The sequence below is a fragment of the Acanthopagrus latus genome, chromosome 21 (genome assembly GCF_904848185.1).
Source record: "Acanthopagrus latus isolate v.2019 chromosome 21, fAcaLat1.1, whole genome shotgun sequence".
Classification (NCBI taxonomy): Eukaryota; Metazoa; Chordata; class Actinopteri; order Spariformes; family Sparidae; genus Acanthopagrus; species Acanthopagrus latus.
The window spans coordinates 19,707,403-19,731,015 of NC_051059.1; the positions used below are offsets into that span (position 1 = coordinate 19,707,403).

The 23,613-nt window shown below is 42.1% G+C and overlaps 3 protein-coding genes and 2 long non-coding RNA genes across 5 annotated transcripts; 1 reads left to right on the forward strand and 4 right to left on the reverse strand.

Moving 5' to 3' along the window:
• Window positions 1-2,210: 2,210 nt before the first annotated feature.
• On the reverse strand, window positions 2,211-3,502 carry LOC119010608. The gene is made up of 2 exons (XR_005072020.1): window positions 3,302-3,502; window positions 2,211-3,210 (listed from the first exon to the last, which is right to left on the reverse strand). It is a non-coding gene; the product is annotated as an uncharacterized LOC119010608 (long non-coding RNA).
• Window positions 3,503-3,669: 167 nt separating this feature from the next.
• Window positions 3,670-12,784, forward strand: LOC119010604 (bcl-2-related ovarian killer protein homolog A-like). The gene is made up of 5 exons (XM_037082855.1): window positions 3,670-3,984; window positions 4,482-4,819; window positions 7,024-7,152; window positions 10,614-10,777; window positions 11,650-12,784. Exons 2-5 carry the CDS (start codon window positions 4,597-4,599, stop codon window positions 11,773-11,775), a joined length of 642 nt encoding a protein of 213 aa, XP_036938750.1. The 5' UTR covers window positions 3,670-3,984; window positions 4,482-4,596; the 3' UTR covers window positions 11,776-12,784.
• Window positions 12,785-13,235: 451 nt separating this feature from the next.
• On the reverse strand, window positions 13,236-17,632 carry thap4 (THAP domain containing 4). Its single transcript, XM_037082857.1, has 5 exons — window positions 17,462-17,632; window positions 15,769-15,928; window positions 15,016-15,125; window positions 14,390-14,493; window positions 13,236-14,188 (listed from the first exon to the last, which is right to left on the reverse strand). Exons 1-5 carry the CDS (start codon window positions 17,484-17,486, stop codon window positions 14,072-14,074), a joined length of 516 nt encoding a protein of 171 aa, XP_036938752.1. The 5' UTR covers window positions 17,487-17,632; the 3' UTR covers window positions 13,236-14,071.
• Window positions 16,710-17,454, reverse strand: LOC119010609. Its single transcript, XR_005072021.1, has 3 exons — window positions 17,096-17,454; window positions 16,878-16,969; window positions 16,710-16,759 (listed from the first exon to the last, which is right to left on the reverse strand). It is a non-coding gene; the product is annotated as an uncharacterized LOC119010609 (long non-coding RNA).
• A 780-nt stretch (window positions 17,633-18,412) lies between the features above and the next one.
• Window positions 18,413-22,703, reverse strand: agxtb (alanine--glyoxylate and serine--pyruvate aminotransferase b). The gene is made up of 11 exons (XM_037082854.1): window positions 22,224-22,703; window positions 21,515-21,707; window positions 21,304-21,368; window positions 21,092-21,192; window positions 20,927-20,997; window positions 20,757-20,841; window positions 20,540-20,638; window positions 20,262-20,331; window positions 19,219-19,314; window positions 18,998-19,126; window positions 18,413-18,697 (listed from the first exon to the last, which is right to left on the reverse strand). Exons 1-11 carry the CDS (start codon window positions 22,494-22,496, stop codon window positions 18,590-18,592), a joined length of 1,290 nt encoding a protein of 429 aa, XP_036938749.1. The 5' UTR covers window positions 22,497-22,703; the 3' UTR covers window positions 18,413-18,589.
• Window positions 22,704-23,613: the final 910 nt, after the last annotated feature.

A 23,613-nucleotide genomic window follows, 5' to 3' on the forward strand; every position in this document is an offset into this window, starting at 1 on the left:
TTAGCTTGGAAGAATGCTAACACGAGTTATCCCCTGCTGATCACTAGGGAAGCTTTATGATTTGACAGATTGGCTAAGTTTCTCCGACTTGCATCAAGGAACACAGCAGAGGTACATTATCCCAGCATTCAAGTTTCCCACCATGACCTTGGAGGTTCACTGACGAGATAATGGTAAAGTTCACAATGTAAATTTTGTGGGAAACTGAAAGCTACACAACATTTCAAACTCTCAGGTGGATTCTTGGAGAAAAACTTGCCCTGTAGCCCCTTCAAGGCCACTTGAAGGTGTGGCTCTCAGCCCCAGCTGCCCTAGGTCACCAAAAACTCAAATGGAGGAGAAACTGGGCTTGTTAACATATTCACAGATTAAGTTTCACCCACTGACTCACCTGAAAAGGCCTCCCTGCAGCCGTTTACAACACAAAGTGTTTCTTTGAAGGAGAAGCTGCACTGATTTCTTGCAAAGCTGCCAGTGTCATTAAAGACAGAAGGATCTGGATAGTATCAGTTTGTTCCTCTGTGAGTGGCGTGCAATCTGATAAAGACTTGATATTCCAAATACATACATTTTAATCACTGAAAAAAATATTTCTGTTTGTACACTGCCAAGATGTATCTATTAATTGGGTTGTGGGTGTCATTGGGACAGGGCACATTATAGATGTTAAATTCATACTCAAAACAAATAGAGAGCAGCAGCGTAACCACTAACAGTAGCTGCCAGTTGGGTGCCAGGTGAGAATAAATGTTCACACTGTTAGCAAAGGTGCTCTGGATGAGGACGGGCTGGGGCTAGCTGGTTAGCTGGTTAGCATGCTAACTTAAGAAGAGTTCTCTAGACAACATGGTGAAGACAAGTAAAGACAAAACAAACTAGCAAACACTCCAACAACCAGGGAGGAATAGTTGGGAACAGACTGGAATAAAGACAACTTGTTTACTGCACAAAAACATCATGTTCATTGAAATTATTTAGGTGACAATGGTAGTAAAATTATCCCTTCCATTATTTACTCTCTATTTTTTTTAGAAAATTAAATAGCTGGGTTCAAGGGCACTAAAGTATTGTGGAAATTGGACCCAATATGATATGAATGTGTTTGTTGACAACTTTGATACGTAAACATTTTTTTTTTTTACAGTACACTGAATTTTAACACATTACAATAGTTTGTTCCCCCCCAAAATATGCAGAAATACAACAAAGCATCAGCATTTTGCACACTGACACGATTATTGTGACTGTGTGACTTGGTGTCATTGTCTCAGTCAGCTGTTTCTCATGGCTTCCACATTACTGCACACCACAACGTGCTCCCTGTTCTGCCTGGTCTTGTGACAGTTTAATGTCGACTTCATCTTCAGGTTTGGCTCAGTAGCATAACTTATCCCATAACTAACAAAAGAAAAAAAAAAAAGAAAGAAAAAAAAGAAACTGAACAACGTAACATTGTCTGCGGACTGTCTGCACAACCAGAGATGGGACAGCAGCAGCCTCGAGACACACCGGTCGTCCCCAATTAGCCAATTTAAAAAGAAACATGCAGGAGAGATTCCTCAGGATGAGACAGAATGTGCAGGAATGTGGACAAGCTTTTTCTGCCTGTGGGGAGTTCGTGAAACCAAGCACAATATCACCAACGATCATAAATTCATCTCTTGCATTCTTACTGACACTGACGTATTTGACACGTATCGCTCTTCAGGAGACAAAGCAAGATTCCAGGTGGTGTCTTATCAGATGACGACTGTGTTTCTTCATTATGTTACAGATATCGGCTCAAAAACATGACAAGAGCTGTAATGTCCTTGACTGACAACTGTTTTTTTTACACTCTGGCTCTGACAGCCATGACACACTGTTTCTGTGATCCTGTTTAACAGTTTGGGTTTCTCATCTGAACAAATGACTGCTGAATCAAAAGGGGGGCGAGGTTTTCTTCTCCTGCCGCACTTTCCTTCACAAACTCACCCTCTAATGACTGAATCGTCCTCAAGAGAAAGAGACAAACCGGGGTACTGTTTTTGTCTCGTAGTAACACGACTGTTTAGAGTTTCATTCAGTCGGTCACTTTTACATTTAATGATTAATTATGGCAGTTCATTTTTATGGAGAAACAGCTAATAGGTTTTTAACATCCAACTTATTGAATAATGGAACCTCCAGACAGAAGACTTTGGGTTTAACCTCATTGATTGTATTAACAGTGAACGTGGACATGTTTATTTCTTCTTTATTTTTGACAACAAAATGGAATAAAAAATAAAAGACTATAGTGGGTTTGTCTCCCAGACAAAATTGTGCACAAACTGCTAAAGGTCAGAATAAAATTAAATGTTCTTTATAATATAACAGCATTAAAACATGTTTTTCTCAAGTGCGTAACAGAGACACCTAGAGGCCAAACAGTTAACTACAACAAAAGAGCTCAGACAAGAAGGAAAGTCCTCAATCCAACATCAGCCATCTGCAAAATAGTTATGTACTCTCACCTCAAGGATCCCTTTAAGTTCAGGCCAATCGCTCCTAACATGTTGGATCTGTGCGAGCTGTGGCAGTTTGATTAAATACAACTTTATTAGGAATATGCAGCAGGTGAAGATGATCTAACTTAAAATACTAAAGCTCTGAAAACAGGAGGGTTTCATGATATGGTCAACAAGTCATGAGACAAATCTGTTTGGGAAACATGAACATAACCCTTCTCAGGAGTCAGCTACCACAAATACATTATCCACTTACTGCAAATCAGTCAAGAACGATGTATAATACAAACATGTACGTATATGGAGCTTTGTGGGTGTCGGGGTATGTGGAGTGATCTTAATCCTTTATGGTTCTCCAGGGTCCACACATCAACAGAATCTGGGGTTCTGGGCTGTCCTCATTATGCATCTGTTGTTTTGATGCATTTTCAGAAAAACAATGCCTCATTTTGGAAATAAGTGCCACACACATGACTTTGCTGCTGCTCCACAAGACGGTGCTGTGCTGCCACCTCGTCGAACATTTCAAGCTCATTTGTAGAGTGAAACTAACTGCCTAGTCTTGCTTGGTGCCCAGCTGGGTGCACCTGGTGCCCTCTTGTGTTGGTGAGTCCTCCACTGTTAACACCGCCTGTCTCCTCTGACTGGCCTGTTTTCTTGGTCTAAAACAAGATCTGTGAGGCATCAAGTAGATCTGACTTCACTGTATCTTGGTAGAGGCCTGCCAACAAAAAGTTCATGTTTAAAATATCATACAGCATCACCTCATCTCCGAGCTGTGGAGCAGAGCGGGACACCTCAGCTATTTTTACCTGCTCTGAATGGGATTAGAGGTGTGTCACCTTTGGCCTCAGCAGGGAACACTTACGTAAACCTTTGGCAGGAGATCAGCTGTGAGGTGACACCACTGATGGCTACACCTGGATACCTGGAAACCCCAATTCAATCAGTCACATGTCAGATCGGGCCACATCACACACCTTAAAGTGAAGCTTCAATAGAGGTCGTTTTTTCAATGTAATATGAGGTTGATCTGCACGGATTTGTGAATGGACGTGTAGCTGTGGCTGATTTGTCTCCCTCTGCCTGCCGTAGAGAGGTTTGTCTCGGTGAGCAGACGTCAGACTCCTCCTCCGGGCTTCCCCTCACTGTGAAACCAGCGCGTCCACGGGAAGGTGGAACAACAGGTAGGCGTCCTCCAGCTGCGCCCCCGGCTCAGACGCTAAATTCACGGGGAAACAAGTGGACCGAGCGCACACACCATGATGATCTCTCCCGGACATGAGACACATTTTCGCCTTTAGTGGGTTTCCCCCCCCCCGATGGTCTGGAAACGCTTCTTTTGAGAGGACGGAGGCTGTTTGCTTGTGACTTTCGGGCTCCTTTTTTATTTTATTTCTTATTTTTTCCAGCCGGGACACACCTCAGACACAGCGACAGGTTCCCTGATTGATTAATTGGAGGGGGACATCTCAACGCAGACACACCACTGAAGGTAAGCGTGGCTCCTTCAGACTAAATCTTCATTAAATCGTTCTTCTTTTCTCAAATACTCTTTGTCAGGTGACTTCATGCTGCACTGAAAAAACAAAAGTTCAAAAAAAATGGATGCTTAGTGCATTTCTTAATCTAAAATCACGATAAGACTGTTTCAGCCCCAGGTGCAAAAAAAATAGAAATAAATATATATATATATATTCCCCCTTGTCATCTTGTGGTATCAGCTTGCTGTTGCATAATCCAAGAAGTGTAGCAATATCTTGACTATCCCACCATGTGACTCACAACTATAACGCCTCCATCATATTCTTATGTAAGTTTCTGCTCTGTTTTAGACTCTGGGTGTCTTTATAATACCCAAAGTATTTAGTGACAAGCAGAGATGGTTGTTGATTTTAATCACTGAAGCTGCTCAGCCTCATCTCAAGATAAAAAAAAAAAAGATTGAAAAAACTCAAGCTGCCTCTAACAAAGGCTTTTCTGTCCCTTCAGATTCCAGCCCTTGGTGTTAAACTTGGCTCCTCCGGGATAAACAGAGGACAAGCCGAGACTTAGCTGATCCCAGGAGGTCAGACAGCTCTCTGACCCAGATCCCCTGCAGGAGGACATGGAGGTCCTGCGGCGGTCCTCTGTGTTCGCTGCAGAGGTCCTGGATGTGTTTGACCGCTCGCTGTCAGAGAAGGAGCTGGTGTCCCAGTCCAAAGCCCTGTGCAGGGACTACATACTGTCCAGGCTCAACCAGACCGGACTGGGATGGTCCAAAGCTGAACTGAACCTCTCTGCCTCAAACGCAGCGCTCACTGAGGTCTCTATGGTTCTTCTCTGTCTTGGTAAGAGAAACCTGAACAAACAGTCAGTTAAATGAGGGACTCTGTTGGGCAAAATCACATTTTGTAGAAGCATATGCACATATTCAAGGGCACGATCGTTATTTCCTTGTGTACGTTGAATCTTGTATATTCAGCGGAGGATAGATCGAGTTAGCTGAAGTGGCCACATTACAGTTTCTGTGCCATTTCAATCCTAATACTTAACGTATCGGTTGAGATAAACATGATTAAAACATCATTCTTTAAATGAGAAAAGTCTCTTGGCAGTGCAGGCCCCGTCAAAGGCTGCAGAGTCTCAAACTTTATCATATATTTGAATTGTTTATGTTTCATTTGATAGGGAAGGATGAAACGGCATAATAGTCATGTCAGATGCCGACAGAAATGAAAACGATGAGATAAAAAGGAAGTTAAATGATCTTTTTGTGCTTCGTAGAGAAGACAGTCAGAGGACGTTGTGGTTGTCTGTGTCTTAATCCTCAACTTTATTTTTATTTGACAGACAAAGATAGAAAGGACATTTTTAGTCTGCTGTGGATGTGCTGTATTTTCCGTTTGGGTCTCAAAATACACCGAGTGATTGGCGGTGATGGAGTAAATGAGCCAGATGTTTGTCATGTTTGTAAAGGCAGAAGTTCATGAGAAAATATGGCGGGGCATTTATTGATACTGTCGCCATCTCATTTAATATAAAATCCTGGAAAATTCCTCGGCCGGATCCAAATTTGTGCCAGAAACTAATCACGGCTTAACTTTCCATCAGATTCCAGGAGAAAAAACGTTAACACAGATTTGAGATAAGCTAGACACTAACAAACTGAAGGAAATTAAAGGAGAGCCCCCCTCAGTGGACTAGAAGGACATTCAGTAGAGTGCATACCTCAGGTTTAATCAGTCCAGTATCAAACTTGATAGCCCTGTATCACCCATAGCTGCTTAAACATAATTCGAACTTGTCCTATCTCACGATGTTAAAGGTCCTAGTCTTCAATCCCAGCTTATCAAAAACTGACGCTTTGGGTTGGCGGCCAACCCGTCCAACAATCCCAAAGCATCATTATTTGATGAGGTGGGAACGAGACTAAAAAATCAACTTTTCTTACAAATGGCACCTTTTTTAAAGAGAGTGAGAAAAAATTCCTTCATCCGGATCCACACCAAAAGTTCACGCGGTCTGTTCTGGGCCGAGACTCATCCCGCATCCAAGTTTTGTGGAAATGTGATCAGTAGTTTCTGAGTAAACCTGCTGACAAACCAACCAACCGACAAACCAATCAGAAAATGGACACAGATGAACACAAATCCTCAGGATAAATGAAACGTAAACTCTTCTTTCCAAAGCTTCAGAATTATAAACTTAAAGCAACATTATGTAGAAATCACAGGTCTGTAACAAGTCGTCAGATGTACTGTAGGTGCACAAACCAAACTCATTAAGTCATAACAACGGGTTGAAAACCTGTATGTTGAAGTAAACATGTATGTGACGCTGTGATCTGACCTTCTCACTGAAGTTACACAGTGCACAAACACGTGACAGGCTGAGTCACCCTATTACAAGACACTGCACCATCAGCACGATCTTGAGGCTGTTATTCTAAGATAAAAAAAAAAGCTACATGATGTTGCTTTAAGTTATCTTTGCTGGAAATGAAACGCTTGATTTCCTTCAAAGCGGTTGGTAATTTCTCATTATATAACGCAGCAGGAAGTCGCTGAGAGCCGTCAGTGATACGATCGCTGCTCTTGGGCCTAAAAAAGCAGAGTTGCTGCTTTCAAATCTACGTTAGATAAAAGGAGGCTGGAGGACAGAGATGAGTCAACAGAGCTGGAACCGCAGAAACCCGACTGAGTAACTCTCTAGACGAGACTCTTTTAAATGCACCGAAAACTGTGTATTTTATGCTATGATGAGCATGAGGGGTGTGAAGACAGCAGCTCAAGAGCCCCGGCATCTTTTTTCTTTTTTTTTTTTTTTTTCCCCAAGAGATGCCGGCAGACAAGCACATGATGTACTTTATCATCCTGACAGCTCTCCAACAGAATAAATACCCTGCATCAGCTGAATGGTTGAACGATGTGATAGTTTGTATGATCTGTGTTTGTGTTTGTGTCTCTTTCATTCATGGTTAACTGCGATCTCTCCAGCAGACTTCTGATGCTTTTTTTCTTTTCTTCTTTTTCTTTTTCTTTCTGTTACCTAGGCGACGAACTGGAGAGTATACAGCCCAGCTTGTACAGGAACGTGGCGCGGCAGCTCAACATTTCTGTTGCCATGGAGAGCATGGTTTCAGATGCCTTCATCGGGGTGGCAACAGAGATCTTCTCAACAGGTACGCGGCTGCTGCTGACGACGATGATGATGATGATGATGATGATGGTGGTGTAAGCACACTGTATGTTACTCGAGGTAGAAACATGCATGTGGTCTTCCGCCAGCACAGGAAGTGATTTGCACTTCCTCAGCGTCTCTGGCCCCTGATGAAGATTAAACAGGTGTGCTTCTGTCAGGCTCTTTTTGGCTCGGACGTGCCTTTTTAGAGAGAGTGAGAGGGTGTGAATCATACGTAGGTGGAGTGAGACTTCATCCAACACATAATTGCTCCCACAGCTATCTGGAGTCACTAAGTTTAGACATAATGGTGTTTCGGAAACGGATCGGTTGGTAGCTTGGAGGTTTGGATCAAACGGTGGATTATAGGAGAATATTATTTGTCTGAAATCTCGACATTGTATATCAAACACACACACACCAGAGTTTCAAAGTGGTATTATTGTTGACACATGTGTCACAATGATAACTGGATTGTTTGCTCTTTTCTCAGTGAAGCAGTCACCAGCGAAACGCGAGAAAGGCATGAAAACATATCGGAAATCTTGTCCTTTCTGATCATTACTTCAGAGTTTTTAGGAAATTTTTATTGCAGACTGTGACAGTGATCCACCTATTGATCAGTCAGTTTGGTTCAGACTGAAATATCTTGACAACTAACGGATGGATTGCCATTACATTTGGACATTTGGACACATTCAGAAGTTGGATCTGACTGACTTTGACGATGATCCGGCTTCAGCTCGAGCTCCACCATGAGGTTGACATTTGTGGTTTTTGAGCGAAATATCTCGACACCTGTTGGATCGACTGAACTGAATGACATCTGGTACATTCAGAATGAATCTCTCGTGGTTTGTATTTATGACTAATGTCTGTAATCTCTTAGGGTAGTAGCTGATCTGACATCAGGCTTTAGGGTTGGTAGTAGTGATACAGTTACTTCACCATACTTCAGAATAGCCACGTGATTTCATGTTCATGTCACTTTTAAAACTGATGGCCTGTCCTGAGTGAATAACAGGGCAGAATGAGCATAGAGTCTTTTCTGGTTACATGTCTGTTCAGTCTTGGTCTTGAGAGAAGACTTTGGTTTTGTCAGTCCAGCTGGGTCATGACCTGACAAGTGTTCAGACCCTTTTTGGTCCGTTGTCGTTTGCGCTGGCTCTTGGCCTTGTCTTACGCTGTCTTGACAACAAATGTGCATTGTACGCTATTCAAAGCAGCACTGACATTTTGAAGCGCCCAGATAAGAAGTCCAACTCCAAGTCCTCTGTGTGAGCCTCCAAGGAAAGATTAGATGGTCTGACCGCGGTGTGATGCACAACTGCAGACTGGCACATTTCCAGGAGGGATCAAACACAGACTGACTGAATATAATTTTCAGGCCTGCGCTCTGGAAAAACGTTCGCTTTTTTTATGACGTCACGGGGATGCAGTTTTTGGAAACGGCGTGGGATTCCTCCTGTAGAATAACAAAGCGGTGAACCCGGGCTGCCCCTGGCCTTCTGGGACGGGTTAAAACCTGGATATAAATAGAAAAGAGCATCTAAGTTTGTTTTTTCTGCGTGGCTTTTTGTCATTCCTAATTACGTCTCCAAGTGCTTTACATGAATCTGGAGACCACAAAGGAATGTTATGTATACTTTTTTGGAAGTGGCCATCGGTGCTGTGGTCTCCCTCAGTAAAATCAACACGGCTTGTCTCTCCTATCTATCTTTGCCTGCCTCCCACTCCTGTTCTTTCTCTTTCCGCCCTCCTCTGCTCCAGCTTTATCCCTGACAATCTTACATCTATTCTTGGCCTGCTTCTCTGTGGGGAGTGAGACGTGACGTACTCTGACAGCTTCCGTGGACGGTTATCTCATTTAAGCTTGCCCAGAACTCTAGCTCCTTATAGCCTCAGTCAGACACTGTGGGTCAGCTCTGAGAAACAGTCATGTCATTGCGAGCCGGTCTAAGGAGGCTAATGCCATTAGGCCCTGCACTCCATCACTGGCGGTCGTTATAACAATCCCCGCTGCCCTGGAAACTGTACCTAGACATGGCCGGATGCCCTTCATTATCAGAGCGGATTGTTTAGCTGGAAACGAGGAAAGATTTTTCTTTTCAGCTTTATGACTCTAGTGGTGTATGCAAAATCATTTTCAGAGCCTGTTGACGCACAGCAAGAAAAAAAAAACTGCGTCATGGCTCACCCACCTTGCAGCAAAGGCAGCACAGTTCTCACCCTCTTTGATTTACTGCCGGCGCCGTGAGACGTGGTGTCGGCTGCATTAACACAAATCTGCCGGCTTGTTGACTTAAACCTTGTATTTACAGTTTATTTCGGTACAAGGTCCACCGACTGCCCCACATGCGTCGCGTCAGGTCACAGACTATGTAACAGGCCTCGGGGAAGGGGAGAAACCACCGAGGAGATTGGTGTTAGTGTTATGAGAACAGGAAAGGAGTGTTTACGCTGGGATAGATATGGCAGTTTATGAATCCCCGACAGGAAATTATGCCACTGTGGAGGCTTGAGGTTTTTTAGAATAAATTGGGAAATCAGTTTGAGTCGGTGAAGCTTAAAGATCCACTCCAGACATATGAAAACTGTTCATATGTCTGGAGTGGATCAGCATCTGCCCTGTTTTAGGGCAGATGCTGATCATTGGTAATCATGGAGGCTGATACCCCATGTTTGGAACTGATACAGTACAATTGCAGTGACAGTGAAAATCTTTGTGTCAAAATTCAGATTAACCAGTGATCGAATCTAACTTAGTGCAGTTTACTCAAGTTACTGCAGTGAAGTACAATAGAATATTTTCATTTCCTCCTACTCGACTACATTTTGAAGATAAATAATATACTTTTTACTCTGCAACATTTAACTCCACTACATTTCAGTCACTTTGCAGGTTTATGTTTTGAAAGGCTTTTAATCTTGATGTGTAACAGATGAGATAATGTTGTGGGCGGGACATCGCTGACACCAGAGTGGTTAAAAGCGATAGAGGGATCAGATCCAGATAATGTGTCCGTCCCCGTTGTTCAGTTCCAAAGTTACGGTTTTACACGAGATATCGCCTGCCTCACTGAACGGTGTATTCTCTGTGTGTGTGTGTGTCTAGAAGTTTCAAGATTTAGGATGTCTTCTTGAATCATACAAGACCAGGAAAATATTCTGGAACCACCGTGCATCTTGTTTGGTTGCCTGTCACTCTATTTTTCTGGGAAACCTCAGACGAAGTTGGCTAAAGTGACTAAACGCAACGTGAATAAAACTCCACTGGCAATGGTGGTTGTTTAACAATGAAGGAAACACCTGCTATCTTCGCCCAATACTACATGGCATCATCAAACTCCATCTTTTGTTTCACTGCTGTGATTGAGGGACCCCAAGCTCAAGAAGTCACTGTGTGTCTGACAGCAACATTTAATGGTTGTAACCCAGTGATGTCTGTTCTTCTGGCTGCAGGTATAACATGGGGTAAGGTGGTAGCCATGTATGCAGTGGCCGGAGCCCTGGCAGTAGATTGTGTCAGACAAGGCCATCCGTCCACCATTCACATCATAGTGGACAGTCTGGGCCAGTTCGTCCGCAAGTTTCTCGCCCCCTGGCTGAAGAGACGAGGAGGATGGGTAAGAGACTGCTCTCAGATGTACTCTTGATACATGAGCAGCATTGTAGAGATGTTTGTGATAATGCTTTAAATGTATTTTCCCTTTTGATTTCTACATGATAAATGCTGCTGCAGGATTAGTGTTCCTGTGACATTTTGGGCGGAAATACGACATTTAAACTAGTTGACATTTCAGACAGCAAAAGGGGAGAAACACTGGAAACATCCCTGTGTTTTATGTGCTTTTGCTGGAGCTAGATGACTAATTTATGTTGCTATCTTGTTTATGGATCAGAGCAGAGTTTGCTTTCATAAGCTCTGGGTCCGAGTTGGAGCAGTTACATAAAATCTGATGGTGGCTCGCTAACAAAGCTTCAGAACATTCTGTAGCTTCCTGTTAGCTGATCTGAGGCGAAGATTTGCAGTGGTAATATTTGTTTCTGTGGCCCTCTCACGGGTAAAAGATGGCAACAAAAAAAAAGCATTTGTGCCATGGATGGCAATGTTCTTCGATGTGTTGCAAAACTTCTTCCATTTTAGTAGTTTAGCTGGTTTGTGTCTCTTTTGTGGTGTGACATACAATGAATTCATCATTGCCCACTGACCTCCCTCCCTCCCATCTTTGTCAGTTTCATTCAGTTCTTTTTTGATGGGAGAATGAATGACTGTAAAGACTAGTCATGTTTTTACCACTGGAGTGCTTCAGTTTTCCAGAATTTCCTGAAAACTAACACTTAATCATTTTTTTTTTGAGGGAGAGTTGCAAATTTTTTTCTGGGAAAGTGCACATTTCCTCTTTTGACATTAGGAATGTATAAGGCTAAAAATGTATTTTAATTAAGACTTGATGTTTCATTGTAGTCTAATTTCTAACAAATGTCCTCTCATCAGGCGGAGATCTCCAAATGTGTGGTGAAGAAGGATCTCACGCCTGAACACAGCTGGCTGTCCTCTTCTATCGATTCGCTGAAGTACTTCCTCACCACAGTTTATGTCTATGTCATGAAGGAACAGTGAGCAGGAGTCATCGTCATCATCGTCATCATCATTGTTGGATACATGAGATCGAAATCTCAGACTTGTCGATAAACGATGGAGTGGAGGCGGTCGCTGTGCTCGATGGAGGTTGAGCCCGTCAGCAGATATCAGTCTGTTGCTGAATGGCCATCGACAAATGTTTCAACAGCATCGTGTTGTGTTGTCAGATAAGTCTGTGAGTGATTACCCTTCAGTCAAAGAGTAGTCACTGTGATATTTAACAGCATAAATTACAATGGAACAAGTTTGTGTCACTCCGCCTCTTCTACACATTTTCATACTGCTTACACCAACCAGCGCTTCTCCAGTGTTGTACCTGCAATGTATGACGGTGAATGTGAGCAGTAGGAGGCTGTTTTACGCTCCTGAGATTAACTGTCTGATGCTTTCATGTGACGTTCATCTCAGAAAATGTCCCTGAGGGAGTAATGAAGGTGTGTAATGACAGTTGATGCTCAGCTGACTGGGTCCTGTTTCCTGAGTCTGACAAGACATCAGACGGTGAAGCAGAGATGTCTCTCTTCACAGCCGAGAGTGAGATCAGCTGGTATCAACTATATGGGTTTAATTCACACTATTGTTCTTCACCAAAGCACAAAAGTGTCTCTTACCAAATACGATCCGAAATGTTGTGACCTGCTAAACTTTATTGCTGCAATTTAAGCACCACTGACCAAGAAATGTTGGGTCTAATTTTGCCCACTTTTGGCCAAAGACCTTAAGGACAGAGGAATGATACGTACTGCATCCAGCTTTTCTAGGTACTGATTCCTTTCTCATCTGTAAATAGTTTATTTATGATTTTATTTTTTTATTTAGATTGAAGCCACTGCAGTATAAAGGCCGCCACGACCACGGCTCTTAAGGATGATTGTGTGGTATGCTTGATGGTTGTCACTTTCACAGTGTTAATTTATACATGTGTGTATGAACATTTTTTTTTTTTTTTTTTAAATATCCATAATAAACTTGACAAAATGTTCACCCATATACTTTGTTTTTTATGTTGATACTTTATCCCACTGATCTGGCATACTGGCAGCTTTATTATGAGATAATCTTGACAGTTTAAAAGCAATGAACTTAAAGTAACTCAAACAAAAATGGCAATAAAACTGCTTTGCTCTGGTTTTATGGTTAGAGGAGTTTTGAGGAAAGCCTGCTAGACCACATAAAACATTTAAGGATAGAACAAGAGGCTAAGAAACAAGATACCAACACAAACAACAGGTGAAATAACCTTCTCTTAAAAAGAGACGTGTGCTTATTTTCAGATTCATAATTTTATTTTACTATGAGAATAAGTTTACAGTCTCGAGGGGTCTCGTTTATTGGCTTAAACCACAACCACAGTAACACCCAGTGTAAGAACAACTGAAAAAACAAAACAAAAAAAACACTCAAAACTCAGTGCAATAACCCCAAAAGGACAGTAGCTACTATAGTGTTCAATCTTATGATTGTGCAATTACATGTAAAGAGAAGAAGACAGTGCTTAACATTAATTTATCACTGATTTATAAGCTTTACAGCTACAAGATTAAATACATAGACAATAACTATTAAGATAATGGAAGCACCCATGCATAACAGAGGCCACTAAGTGCAACAGCTTAATAAAAGTGCAATATGACGTCTTAATGTTTTTAGATTAAAGGTTCCCTGTGGAGCTTTTGCCCTCTTGAAGAACTTTGTAGCCATTTTTCCATGACTGTGTTCCCTTTATTCATTTTGTCTGGTGCACCTTGCTGCTGATGTCTCACACTATTCGACAGTGCGTGTGGCGGTGATGAGCCAAGTTTTGCAGCAGTGTGGCAGAAAAGGCAAGGACGAGGAAAACTGCTAGCTAGTAGACATGGACGTAAATAACGCAGGGCTCAAAATGTCCCGAGTGAGGAAATACACTCGACACATTTCTGAGACCTCGAGGGTACACACTGTGTGTTTTGGTAACACAGGATGTAAACACCACTTTTTGTTTGTTTACAAGAGAACTCCACAGGGCCCCTTTAATCTTTTTAATTTGACTGTAACATTAACTCTTGGCGGATTGGTCTCATTGTACTGCCTAAACACTACTCAGTTATATTTTTTAGTACACACATACTCCAATATGGCACCCATAAACCCTCTACCACATTTAATATGTTATTATGTTGCTGTATATCTGTTTATATGATCTGACTCAGCTGTGATTATTGATCAAGCTCTTTTTTTTTTAGCTGCTTTTATCTTCCCTAACCGAGGTATATCTTTGTTCGAGGAGCCTGTTGGGTCAAGATGAACGACGGTAGGTGATGTGCAAGTGCTGCATCAGCTCCTGGTTGTCTGTCGCCATGGAAACTGTCTGCTCCAGCTTGCCATCAGGTCGCAGCTGAAACACTCTAGAAATCTGAGAGATGGAGAGAAGCAGATGAAATCATTGCTCAGAAGAAGCAAAGAAGTTGTTTTATTGATCAAAATCAGTTCTAGGGAAAAGCTGGAGATGATGTTTTGTGAGAAGTAATATTACACAGAACTGATTTTAGCAAATACATGAAGTAACTAATATTGATGATGAGCATATGATGACTGATCAGAGAGTCAGTGTTACCTGCTGAACATGCGGCTCCCGGGCGAAAGAGATTCTGGCCACAGCCTGGCTCTGCAGGCTCAGCTGCTGTGCCGTCAGCTCTCCCTCCTCAATCTCCACTATACCTGCACAAATAGACAGACAAAAAAATGCAAATTTTATTCACACTAGAAAGAAACTAATTATCTATATTTTCTTATCTTATCTTGAGTGTTCTTCAATCCTAGTCCTCCGGCCCCCCTGTACTGCGTGATTTCCTGCCCTAACACACCTGAATCAAATGAATTGGTCGTTATCGGACATTAGCAGCGCTTGATGACGAGCTGATCATTTGAATCAGGTGTGTTGAAGAGGGGGAACATCTATATCATGCAGGATAAGGCCCCTGCCCCCCTGAGGAACAGCAGTGAAGAACAATAAACAATGTTTCATTTCACAGGGTCAATCTTTGGGGTGTAGCTTGTTTCATCTTTCTCTCTGGTCAAAATTTGTTCCATCATTGAATTCAGTTTTAGTAAATATGTCTCTTTTCTTGTCATCTGCTTCATGGCCACCACACACAATATACTGAAGAAATTTAAATCAGCTAATTTTATTTTTCCTAGTAGATTAATAAGCCAATTTTGTTCTGGTTTCAGAGGTTCTACCTGAGTTCTGTGCGATGATGAACGCCACTTTGTTTGTTCCCGGCTGCATTCGAATGAAGCCACACTCCCTGTGCATTGGCTTCTTGCTCTCTGCATGGAAGGCATTAAACCTGTCAAAGACAGTAACAGTGAGGAATCAAATGAAGTATGTCAATGCGGTTTCTAAACAGGAACAACAGGAATCAATAGCAGCTCTCACTTTAGTACTGACGCAAACACACATGATTGATTTAACACTGAAAATCTAGTTCATCTATATTAGGGCTCAGGATGACTAATGCATCTATTTACCATAATAACATTAAATACCAGACACTCAGTGCTTCCTGGTCTGGTATTTCTCTGCTTGCACTGTTTTTGCTGTGTCTTGAGCAAAATGTCAATTCATTCAAAGACCACAAAACACTCACAGTAAAGAAAATCCTACCTGTTCTCAAACTTATACTCTTTCAACCATCGGAGTGAAGCTCATGTGACTTGTTTGAACACGTAAAATCAAGGATCCACCCTCTAAATGAATTTATCTAACATCATTTAGGTAACTGTTTTTCCACCAGCTTTCCAACAGTAAGACACTGACCTCCAGTGTTTTAACTTCTCACCTCGCAGCAGTGACATACTCGAGACCTGCTGTGACATTACTGCTGGGTGTGGTTATGAGTGCATCAAAGTTCATCTCCAACCACTCCCAGCACTGATGCAGGGAGTGGTGGGAGGTGGTGCGGTGCAGTGTGATTGCTCACAATAACGTACATAAAGTTGATGACAGGCTGTCCCACATGGCTGAAGTGCAGTGTCTCTGTGTAGTTGAACGGTTTTATGGACGGAAAACAGCCTTCACCAGGCTCATCTGACTCCCAGGTACCCAGAAGCCAGTCCAGAGGGAGGAGGACTGGGTTCAACTCCACTGACGCTAAAACACACAAAACAGTTTATGCTACATTATTATTTTTGGTAATAACATGTGACAGAACAATTTACAAGTCAGCTGGCATTACAGGCACTGGGGATCAGTTTTTGAGCAATAAATGTTGTAAATTAGATGCCAGTATTTTTTTTTATGGAGGACACTTTGACTTGTCATAGCACCAAGACATGCGTTTCTACAAAATTACGGCACTGAAACAACTTTTTCCACCTTTTATCCTAACAGTGGTTCTATTCGATATTTTAGGGTTAGGGGGTTATCTAAATATTTTTTGAAAAATGTAGCATTGTGGTGTTACAAATCATATGTTTTGCAGACAAAAGCCCTGTTGGTAGAAATCCCATTAACATCTTTTTATTTTTTTTTTAATTCAGTGAAACGCAGAAATTCCCACTAAAATCACGACTCATTGTAATGTTTTGCAGTTATTATATGTTATCATTACGGCAAGGCAGGTTTGTTTGTAAAGCACAATTCGGACACAAGGCAACTCAAAGTGCTTTACAAGGGCATGAAAATTACATTGAAGGACATTAAAAATTGCATTTAAGATACATTAAAAACAAGGTGGAAGACATCAAGAAACAAAACATCAAAACAAGTGAATAGGAAAGTAAGCTAAAATAGGATAGGTTTAAAAGTGACAAGACTCAAGAATAAAAGTGCGATTCAAAGCATTGAAATTGCTTCAGTTAAAGGCTGTGGCAAACAGAAAGGTCTTCAGCCTTGATTTAAAAGAAGTCAGAGTTGGAGCGGACCTGCTGTTTTCTGGGAGTTTGTTCCAGATATGTGGCGCATAATCAACACTGACTGTTGCTGTGTTTCAAGCAAAAAAAAAAAGAAAAAAGATTATCATCATTCCTATATCCAAATATTGACTCACAAAAAATCAACTCACTATTATTCACTGAAAAACCACACAAGTCATTTTCACCTCTCTTAGGCTGTGACGTAGCAGAGTGTGTCGACCACTAGGTGGCAGTAACTTGGAAACAAGGAAAACCAAAACACCAGAAGAAGAAGATCCTGTGGCAAACGCACAGGAAGGTGACTGATGTACGTCGCATTTCTGAAAATGTAAACTTTAATACAGGACGCAATTGTGACAGCATCCTTTATGTATCGATTACCGATTGCAAAATGATGACTTACGTGTTCACAGCACACAAACGGCTGAATATGTCGTCGCTGTGCGGCCACCGTCACAGAAGCCGACGTTAGCTACTTTCGTTTTGACAGTTAGCTAGCTTAAATGAAAACTCAACGGTCAACTATGGGCTCGAGTTGGATGTAAAAAGGGCAACGGAGACACTAACAGACACACTTCACCTTTGGACCTCCATAATATACGGCACACTATTCCGTTAGATACGTAATAAAAAGCTATTCTGATGAAAAGCGCTGGTAGTCAGTTCGCCTGTTCACCGTGACATTGGAATTAGCTAGTTTGTACAGCTGACATTAGTTTAATAACGTTTTGTCTTACTCTTAATTAAAAATTGAAATATTGTCTCCTACCTGTGTGGCTAAAAGGACACGCCATTACTGAATGAAAGTCCAGTCAAACGAGTAATTAAGCATAAAATGTGGTGGAAGGTTAAAGAAAAAAAAAGGTAAACGTCACTAAATTAATAGTTGCGCTGCACGTCGCTGAACCAGTGTGGCGTTGTTTTACTGTTAGTCCAATAAGAGCGAGGAATTCTGGGAAATGTAGTAAAGACGGCAAAACACAACACAAGCGTGAATAGAATATATTTCTATTGTAATTGTTTCAGAAACAACGAAACACCGATAACCTTGGATAAATGTACATGTAGTTTTCCACAGAATGGTTTCCCAGTGTAGTAGGTAGAAATTGCTGTTTCATGCAGTAAACCTCACACAGCCACATTTGTATGCAAGCAAAGGGACAATAATATCATCTACTGTCTCCTTAAACATGACACATCACACATTTATACTGTCTGTAGTGATGTGGGCACAGAAAGAACCTTTTCAATCACACAGTAACCCCCCTGTCCACTGTCCCACCAAGCTTTAGATCAATCACAGCTTTCTTTATTAAACAACATAAACTCAGGTTCATGATCTCCCACGTGGCCAATCTTCATTTGGCACTTCCTTCATGTATGGGCAGCAAAACAATATATGTTGATTAAACTGATTGTGCAGGCAGATGTTTTTTGCAAGAATGTACTTCCTATGTGGGAGACCTTAGTGAATATGACAAACATTGTTTTACTTCTGCATCCAGGAGGGGAACCTCCTCTAGCCTATGTCATCCCACCTCTGTGATGCACAGGACCTGCAATTAAATAGTCAAACTAGTATAAAATCAGAAGATTAAATGTCACTAAATTATGAGTTACTCTGCAGCAATGTGGCTCCAGTGCGATGTACTTTTATGGCGGCACAATCAGAGCAGGGAATCTTGGCAAGCTGTTACTGCACATTGAAGCAGGAGAAGAGTTTGATAAAATAAAGCGCACTTTATTGACATCTATCAGTGCACGCAGCATGGCCCATAAATCAATATCGGCTCATTCATTTCAAAACTCTTACACAAGAGTGGCTTGTGGCCTGTGTTTTACAAAGTCTACTCAGTCAAATGCACAGACAGTTTTCAGAAGTGTTTGTTCTGGTCTCTTAAGCCTTGCTCTTTTTGCAGGTCTTGAGAGCGTCTGCCAGGGCGTGCAGTGCCATGTCAGCATTAGTCTTCTCGCAGTTGTATCCCATCAATCCGATCCTCATCACCTAATGAAAAGAGAGGTGGAAAGTACAGCACATAAGAGCCTGCAGTGACTCAGCAGCATGATTCAGACGGCTGTAAAGACACCAAATTGATGGCGCTGCCCTCGCTATTTAAAAAAAAAAGAAAAAAGAATTTGGTTTAGTCCTGATGTCTGGTTTATTTAGTGTTACAGTGGGAATAAAGGTGACTGTTATTTCTCATGGAAACATTATCCTGTACAGGACTGATAATGTAGCTCATGGCCACAATGTAAAGGCATTAATCTGTCCACTGTACAGGCCTGAACACCAGGAGCAACTTACCATGCCAATGGAAGGGCCCAGGCCTCCAGTCATCTCCATCTGGTGGTGTTTCATGATGTAGGTCAGCAACTCCCGCCAGTTATAGCCTTCAGGGATGGCGATGGTGGTGACGGAGGGAAGCCTCAAGTCCTGCATGACGTGTCACAATGTGAGTGGTCACAGCACGGATGAGGTAACAGTTATAGTGCAACATAAACAGTCCTTTGCAGGGTCTGCCTCACCCGTTCAGGAACGAAGAGTTTGAGACCCAAGTCCTCCAGTCCTCTGTACAGGTAGGCCGCCACCTCCTTGTGTTTCCTCCAGGACTCCTCCAGCCCCTAGAGGGAGACAAAGATTAATAGAAGTATATGGTCATCAGGCATGAGCTGTGCCAACAATGCCTCACACAAAACAACTGCAAGGTGAGAAGCAAATTCAGAGCGATATGTCCATTCTGAAGAAGTAGACATATTGATCCAAAAAAAAAAGTAATTTGCTGAAGGGAAATAAAAAGATGATGAGCCACAGCCAACAATTTGTCCCTCTGCCAAATGCCCTGCTGTAAAATTAAGAGTGTTTGAAGAAGGTGCTGAAATAAAAAGGATTTCAATTACGCTTTATATTTAAGTCCTTGTAATAAGTGTGAGTTGTTACATAATAAAGCCATTACGAATCCTTATCAATTGCTTATGCCTAGCAGGTTATGTTGTTGTCATGTTTTTGTTGGTTGGTTGGTTTGTCAGCAGGATGACATAAATACTAAATAAATTTCCATGAAACTTGATGGAGGATGGGACTCAGGGACCCAGAATAGGACCCCATTAACTTCTGGAGCAGATCTGGATAGAGGGACAGATCCAGAAACTTTTTCTCACTTTCTTGAACAACGTGAGATTTGTCGACATTTCAATTTATTCGTCGGGGAGTAATTCATGGAGCTTGATGAAAATAATCTACTATATGCAGGTGGCTGGTATCTGTGAGTATGACTTTAGGGCCTTGTTGGAGGTATGTGCTTTACTGAGTTGAGTTGATGTTGCTGAGAGTATAATAAACAAATGTATCCCGCAGAGTCAACTGTTAATGCAAAGTTAACTGCTAATAGACACATAATTAGTGTGTTATAAGAACTTATTACACCTTGGCTAACGCTTACTAGTACACAGAACATAATATAAATCCATACCTTGATACATTTTGCGTGAACATAAATTATTTGAAAGATGAAGCTTGTGACCGTCTTTTACTAAAGTATCTAGAAAATAGGGGTGAATTGTCGCTTTACCTTCTCAGCAAGAATGGCCAAACTTTCTCGCAGGGCAAAGAATCCAGACACTGGACCAGTGTGGTGGTATCTACAGGCAAGAACACAAAGGATCGAATGTTATTCACTGAATACTGATGTTTAATGATGATAATAATAATAATGATAATAATAATAACAACACCAATAATAATAATAATAATAATAATAATAATAATAATAATAATAATAATAATAATAATAATAACCACAGTTAAAATAAGGGTTAGGTGGTATGAAGGGAGTCAGAATACACTTACACTCTGGCTGGTTTGCCATCACAACCCCAGTAGTTGGACAGATGTGTCATATCAAAGAGGTAAGATACTGGTTTTGTTTTCCTGTTGAACATCTTATGGCTGTGAGGGGCAACAGACAGACAAAGAGATGCCTGCATCAGTCATTTGTTGACTTCAGATTTCATGCAGTTGGGATGGTATCATGCGTATGGAAACACCCCGCAGAATCCCTCCTTACCATGCTCTCTCATTAAAGGAGATGGGTGCTGTGCCAGGAGGCGCGTTCAGAGCCTTCTGAGAACCAGTGTACAGGATGTCAATATCTGGGGGAACAATAAGAGGCAGATTATATCACACATCAGCTGATTTCAGCAGGGAACAGAACTGAGTCCTTCATCTGTGTCTTACTTTGCTTGTCCATAAAAATGGGTGCTGCGCCGAGCGATGCAACTGTGTCCACCAGGAAGAGGCAGTTGTGTCTGCGGTATTGTGACAGTAAGCCGTGAGACATGTGGCAAAAATAATTTGGTAAACGCATGAAACTGTGTATTTTATTGTGAAATCGAGTCTCACTTTCTGCAGATGTCTCCGATTCCATCGACTGGGTGGCAGAGGCCGGCAGAGGACTCTCCGTGTGTCAGGAAGAACAGGACAGGCTTGTGTTTTTCTACGGCCTACAGAAAGGTATGGACATGAGTTTAATGACATTCTCTCCTTTACTGACCTGTAACTGATTATTTTTAGGTTGAGTCAGTACTGGGCTGCTTCAGAGACATTGTACCTACCTGTTCAATTTCCTTATTGCTGAAATATCCTCCTGGTGATTTTACCATTCTATGTACATTGGCACCTAAAGAGTTGAAGAAAGAAAGAAAGAAAGAAAGAAAGAAAGAAAGAAAGAAAGAAAGAAAGAAAGAAATCAGGGTACGTGTAGTTGTTTCTCCTCTTTAGATAGCCATGCGTAAAACCGTGCGTAAATCGCGTAAAGATGCGTACCCATTCTCTCTGCGATCTCTGCAACGCGCTCTCCCCAGATTCCGTTGATGGCCACCAGCACGCTCTCTCCGGGCTCCACCGTGTTGAACACAGCACACTCCATGGCTGCGTGCCCGGAGCCGCTCATAGAAATAGTCATGTTGTTCTCTGTCTGAAAGGCGTACTGGATCCCTTTTTTGATGTCATTCATAATCTGTGAAACACAATGAAAGCGTGATGATCACAGCACCTTCTCCGAGTTTTTACGTGTATATGTTCTGACCAGAATCCAGACAGCGATTACGTTTGTCAGCACAACACTTATATCCAAATGTATGTTCAATACATTCGGGTTCAGCCAAATTCGTCAGATATTGATTTCAGCGGCTGGGTAAAGCACGACCTGTGCGTAGTTAACAGTCTGTTCTGATCTCTGACCCCATGCAAATATTGATGTTTTTCCTCTAAGTATGAAACAAGTAGAAAAATAAATTGTAAACATGAATGGGTTGCAGCAGGTTTAATTTGGTCCCTTAAAAGCTTTCAGTGGTGGGAAATGTGTTAAACCAATTTTACCCAAGCGAAAGGAAAATCAGTTAAAATGTAACAATGCTGACACTAAATTGACCTGTGCTATTAAACTGCACTAAAGTTTGGATAAAAGTATTTCCCCACCTGAATGAATCTTAATTGTAAGGACATATATAAAAACAACTCAGTCCGACTTTACCTCATACATTTCTGGGTGCAGGTGACCAATTATCGGTCTGCCTCCTGCGGCTAGGACACGTGGAGGAACGTTTGAGGGTCCCGGTCCGAACAGGTAACGCAGCGGAGCCTCCAGCGGCTTGAGCATGCATGCGGGCGGCGGGATGGTGACGGACGACATGGAGCGGTCCAGTCGCTGCAGCAGGGGCGCGCTCCTCCCGGCCAGCGGACTGTCGAGGGCCGCTGCTGCCTGCTGGGCGAGCTGCGCGCTCCGGCTGAACAAAGCCCGCTGCATCACGGCTGCTGTCCTGGTTCCTGAGAAGCCTGCACCGAGTGAGACGGAGAAACTGAACCTGGCTGTGAGGTTTGGGTGAAGATTTAAAACAAACAGGTCTTTGACCTTTTGGTGTGCCTCCCCTTACTGCCAACCCTGCCCCTGACTTCAGGGCAATAAGGGACGCAGTATATAATCATTGTTATAGTGGATTATAAGTAAAAGTGTTTGTTAGTAGATTTTTGGTCAACTTCTGTAAATGGCTCCAGCATTTCATGTTTTAAACATGTGAAACTTTCAAAACTGGTGACATACTCAAATAGAGTGTGAGCAGCTGGCTTCTTTACCAGGGCCATATTTACATTTACAGAAAGTGCCTCCACTGCAGACGGTCAGTGTTGGCACTTTTGTTGCGGTCTGGATCCCCCAGGACTGATTACTGTGACTCCTTCATCAACTGACTCCAACTGGTTAAAGCACCTTCATAACTCTTGAACTCTTGAACTCTTGTGAATTGAAGACCTGAACTTGGCAGCTTTGAACCAGCTCAGGTTAGTTTGCAGGTGGTTTGTTGGTTTTGTCTGCCATCACATGTCTCACGGCAGCACTGGGTTTGTAAAGAGGAGTCTCCTCTCAGAGAGCCAATCTGCTCCCTCAGAGGAGGAAGGGGGCAGTCACATGTACACACACACACACACACACACACACACACACACACACACACACACACACACACACACACACACACAGATGTTTTTCAAATTGAAAGTCAAACATTGGTCCAGTTTTACCCTCAGGATAACTGAGTAGAATAGAAAATGATTCAACATTAGTTGTCTGTGAGTTCAGCTGCGACAGGTGTTATTTCACACATCTCCAATATGATTTTATCTGTGCAAAGTATAGTGCATCCAAGCCATTCCCCAGGTGAAATAAAAAAAAATGCAAGATTGGTTCCGTACAGTGAAAAGAATATGAAATTAAAACCACATCCTCCATAATTAAGTAGTTTTCACAAGGTTTGGTAGGATCTCTTTGGAACAAGTTTGTTATTTGTCTCCACGCTATGGTCAGAAATGCTCACATCTCTATTTTTTTTAGCTTATATAAGTGTGTATAGCGTTGTCCAACCCCTATA

Bases quoted from the DNA above. Each gene is read 5' to 3' on its own strand.
- LOC119010604 (XM_037082855.1), top strand. From the start codon at position 4,597: ATGGAGGTCCTGCGGCGGTCCTCTGTGTTCGCTGCAGAGGTCCTGGAT. The intron at 4,820-7,023 runs GTAAGAGAAACC...TCTGTTACCTAG, and splicing joins TATGGTTCTTCTCTGTCTTG to GCGACGAACTGGAGAGTATA. The intron at 10,778-11,649 runs GTAAGAGACTGC...TCCTCTCATCAG, and splicing joins TGAAGAGACGAGGAGGATGG to GCGGAGATCTCCAAATGTGT.
- thap4 (XM_037082857.1), bottom strand. From the start codon at position 17,486: ATGGCGTGTCCTTTTAGCCACACAG. The intron at 15,929-17,461 runs GTAGGAGACAAT...TGTGTGTTTTAG, and splicing joins GTGTCCTTTTAGCCACACAG to CGTCAGTGGAGTTGAACCCA. The intron at 14,189-14,389 runs GTAACACTGACT...TCCATCTCTCAG, and splicing joins GGGAGCCGCATGTTCAGCAG to ATTTCTAGAGTGTTTCAGCT.
- agxtb (XM_037082854.1), bottom strand. From the start codon at position 22,496: ATGCAGCGGGCTTTGTTCAGCCGGAGCGCGCAGCTCGCCCAGCAGGCA. The intron at 20,842-20,926 runs GTAAGACACAGA...TTGTTCCCCCAG, and splicing joins CATTTTTATGGACAAGCAAA to ATATTGACATCCTGTACACT. The intron at 19,127-19,218 runs GTGAGGCAGACC...CACGTCATGCAG, and splicing joins AACTCTTCGTTCCTGAACGG to GACTTGAGGCTTCCCTCCGT.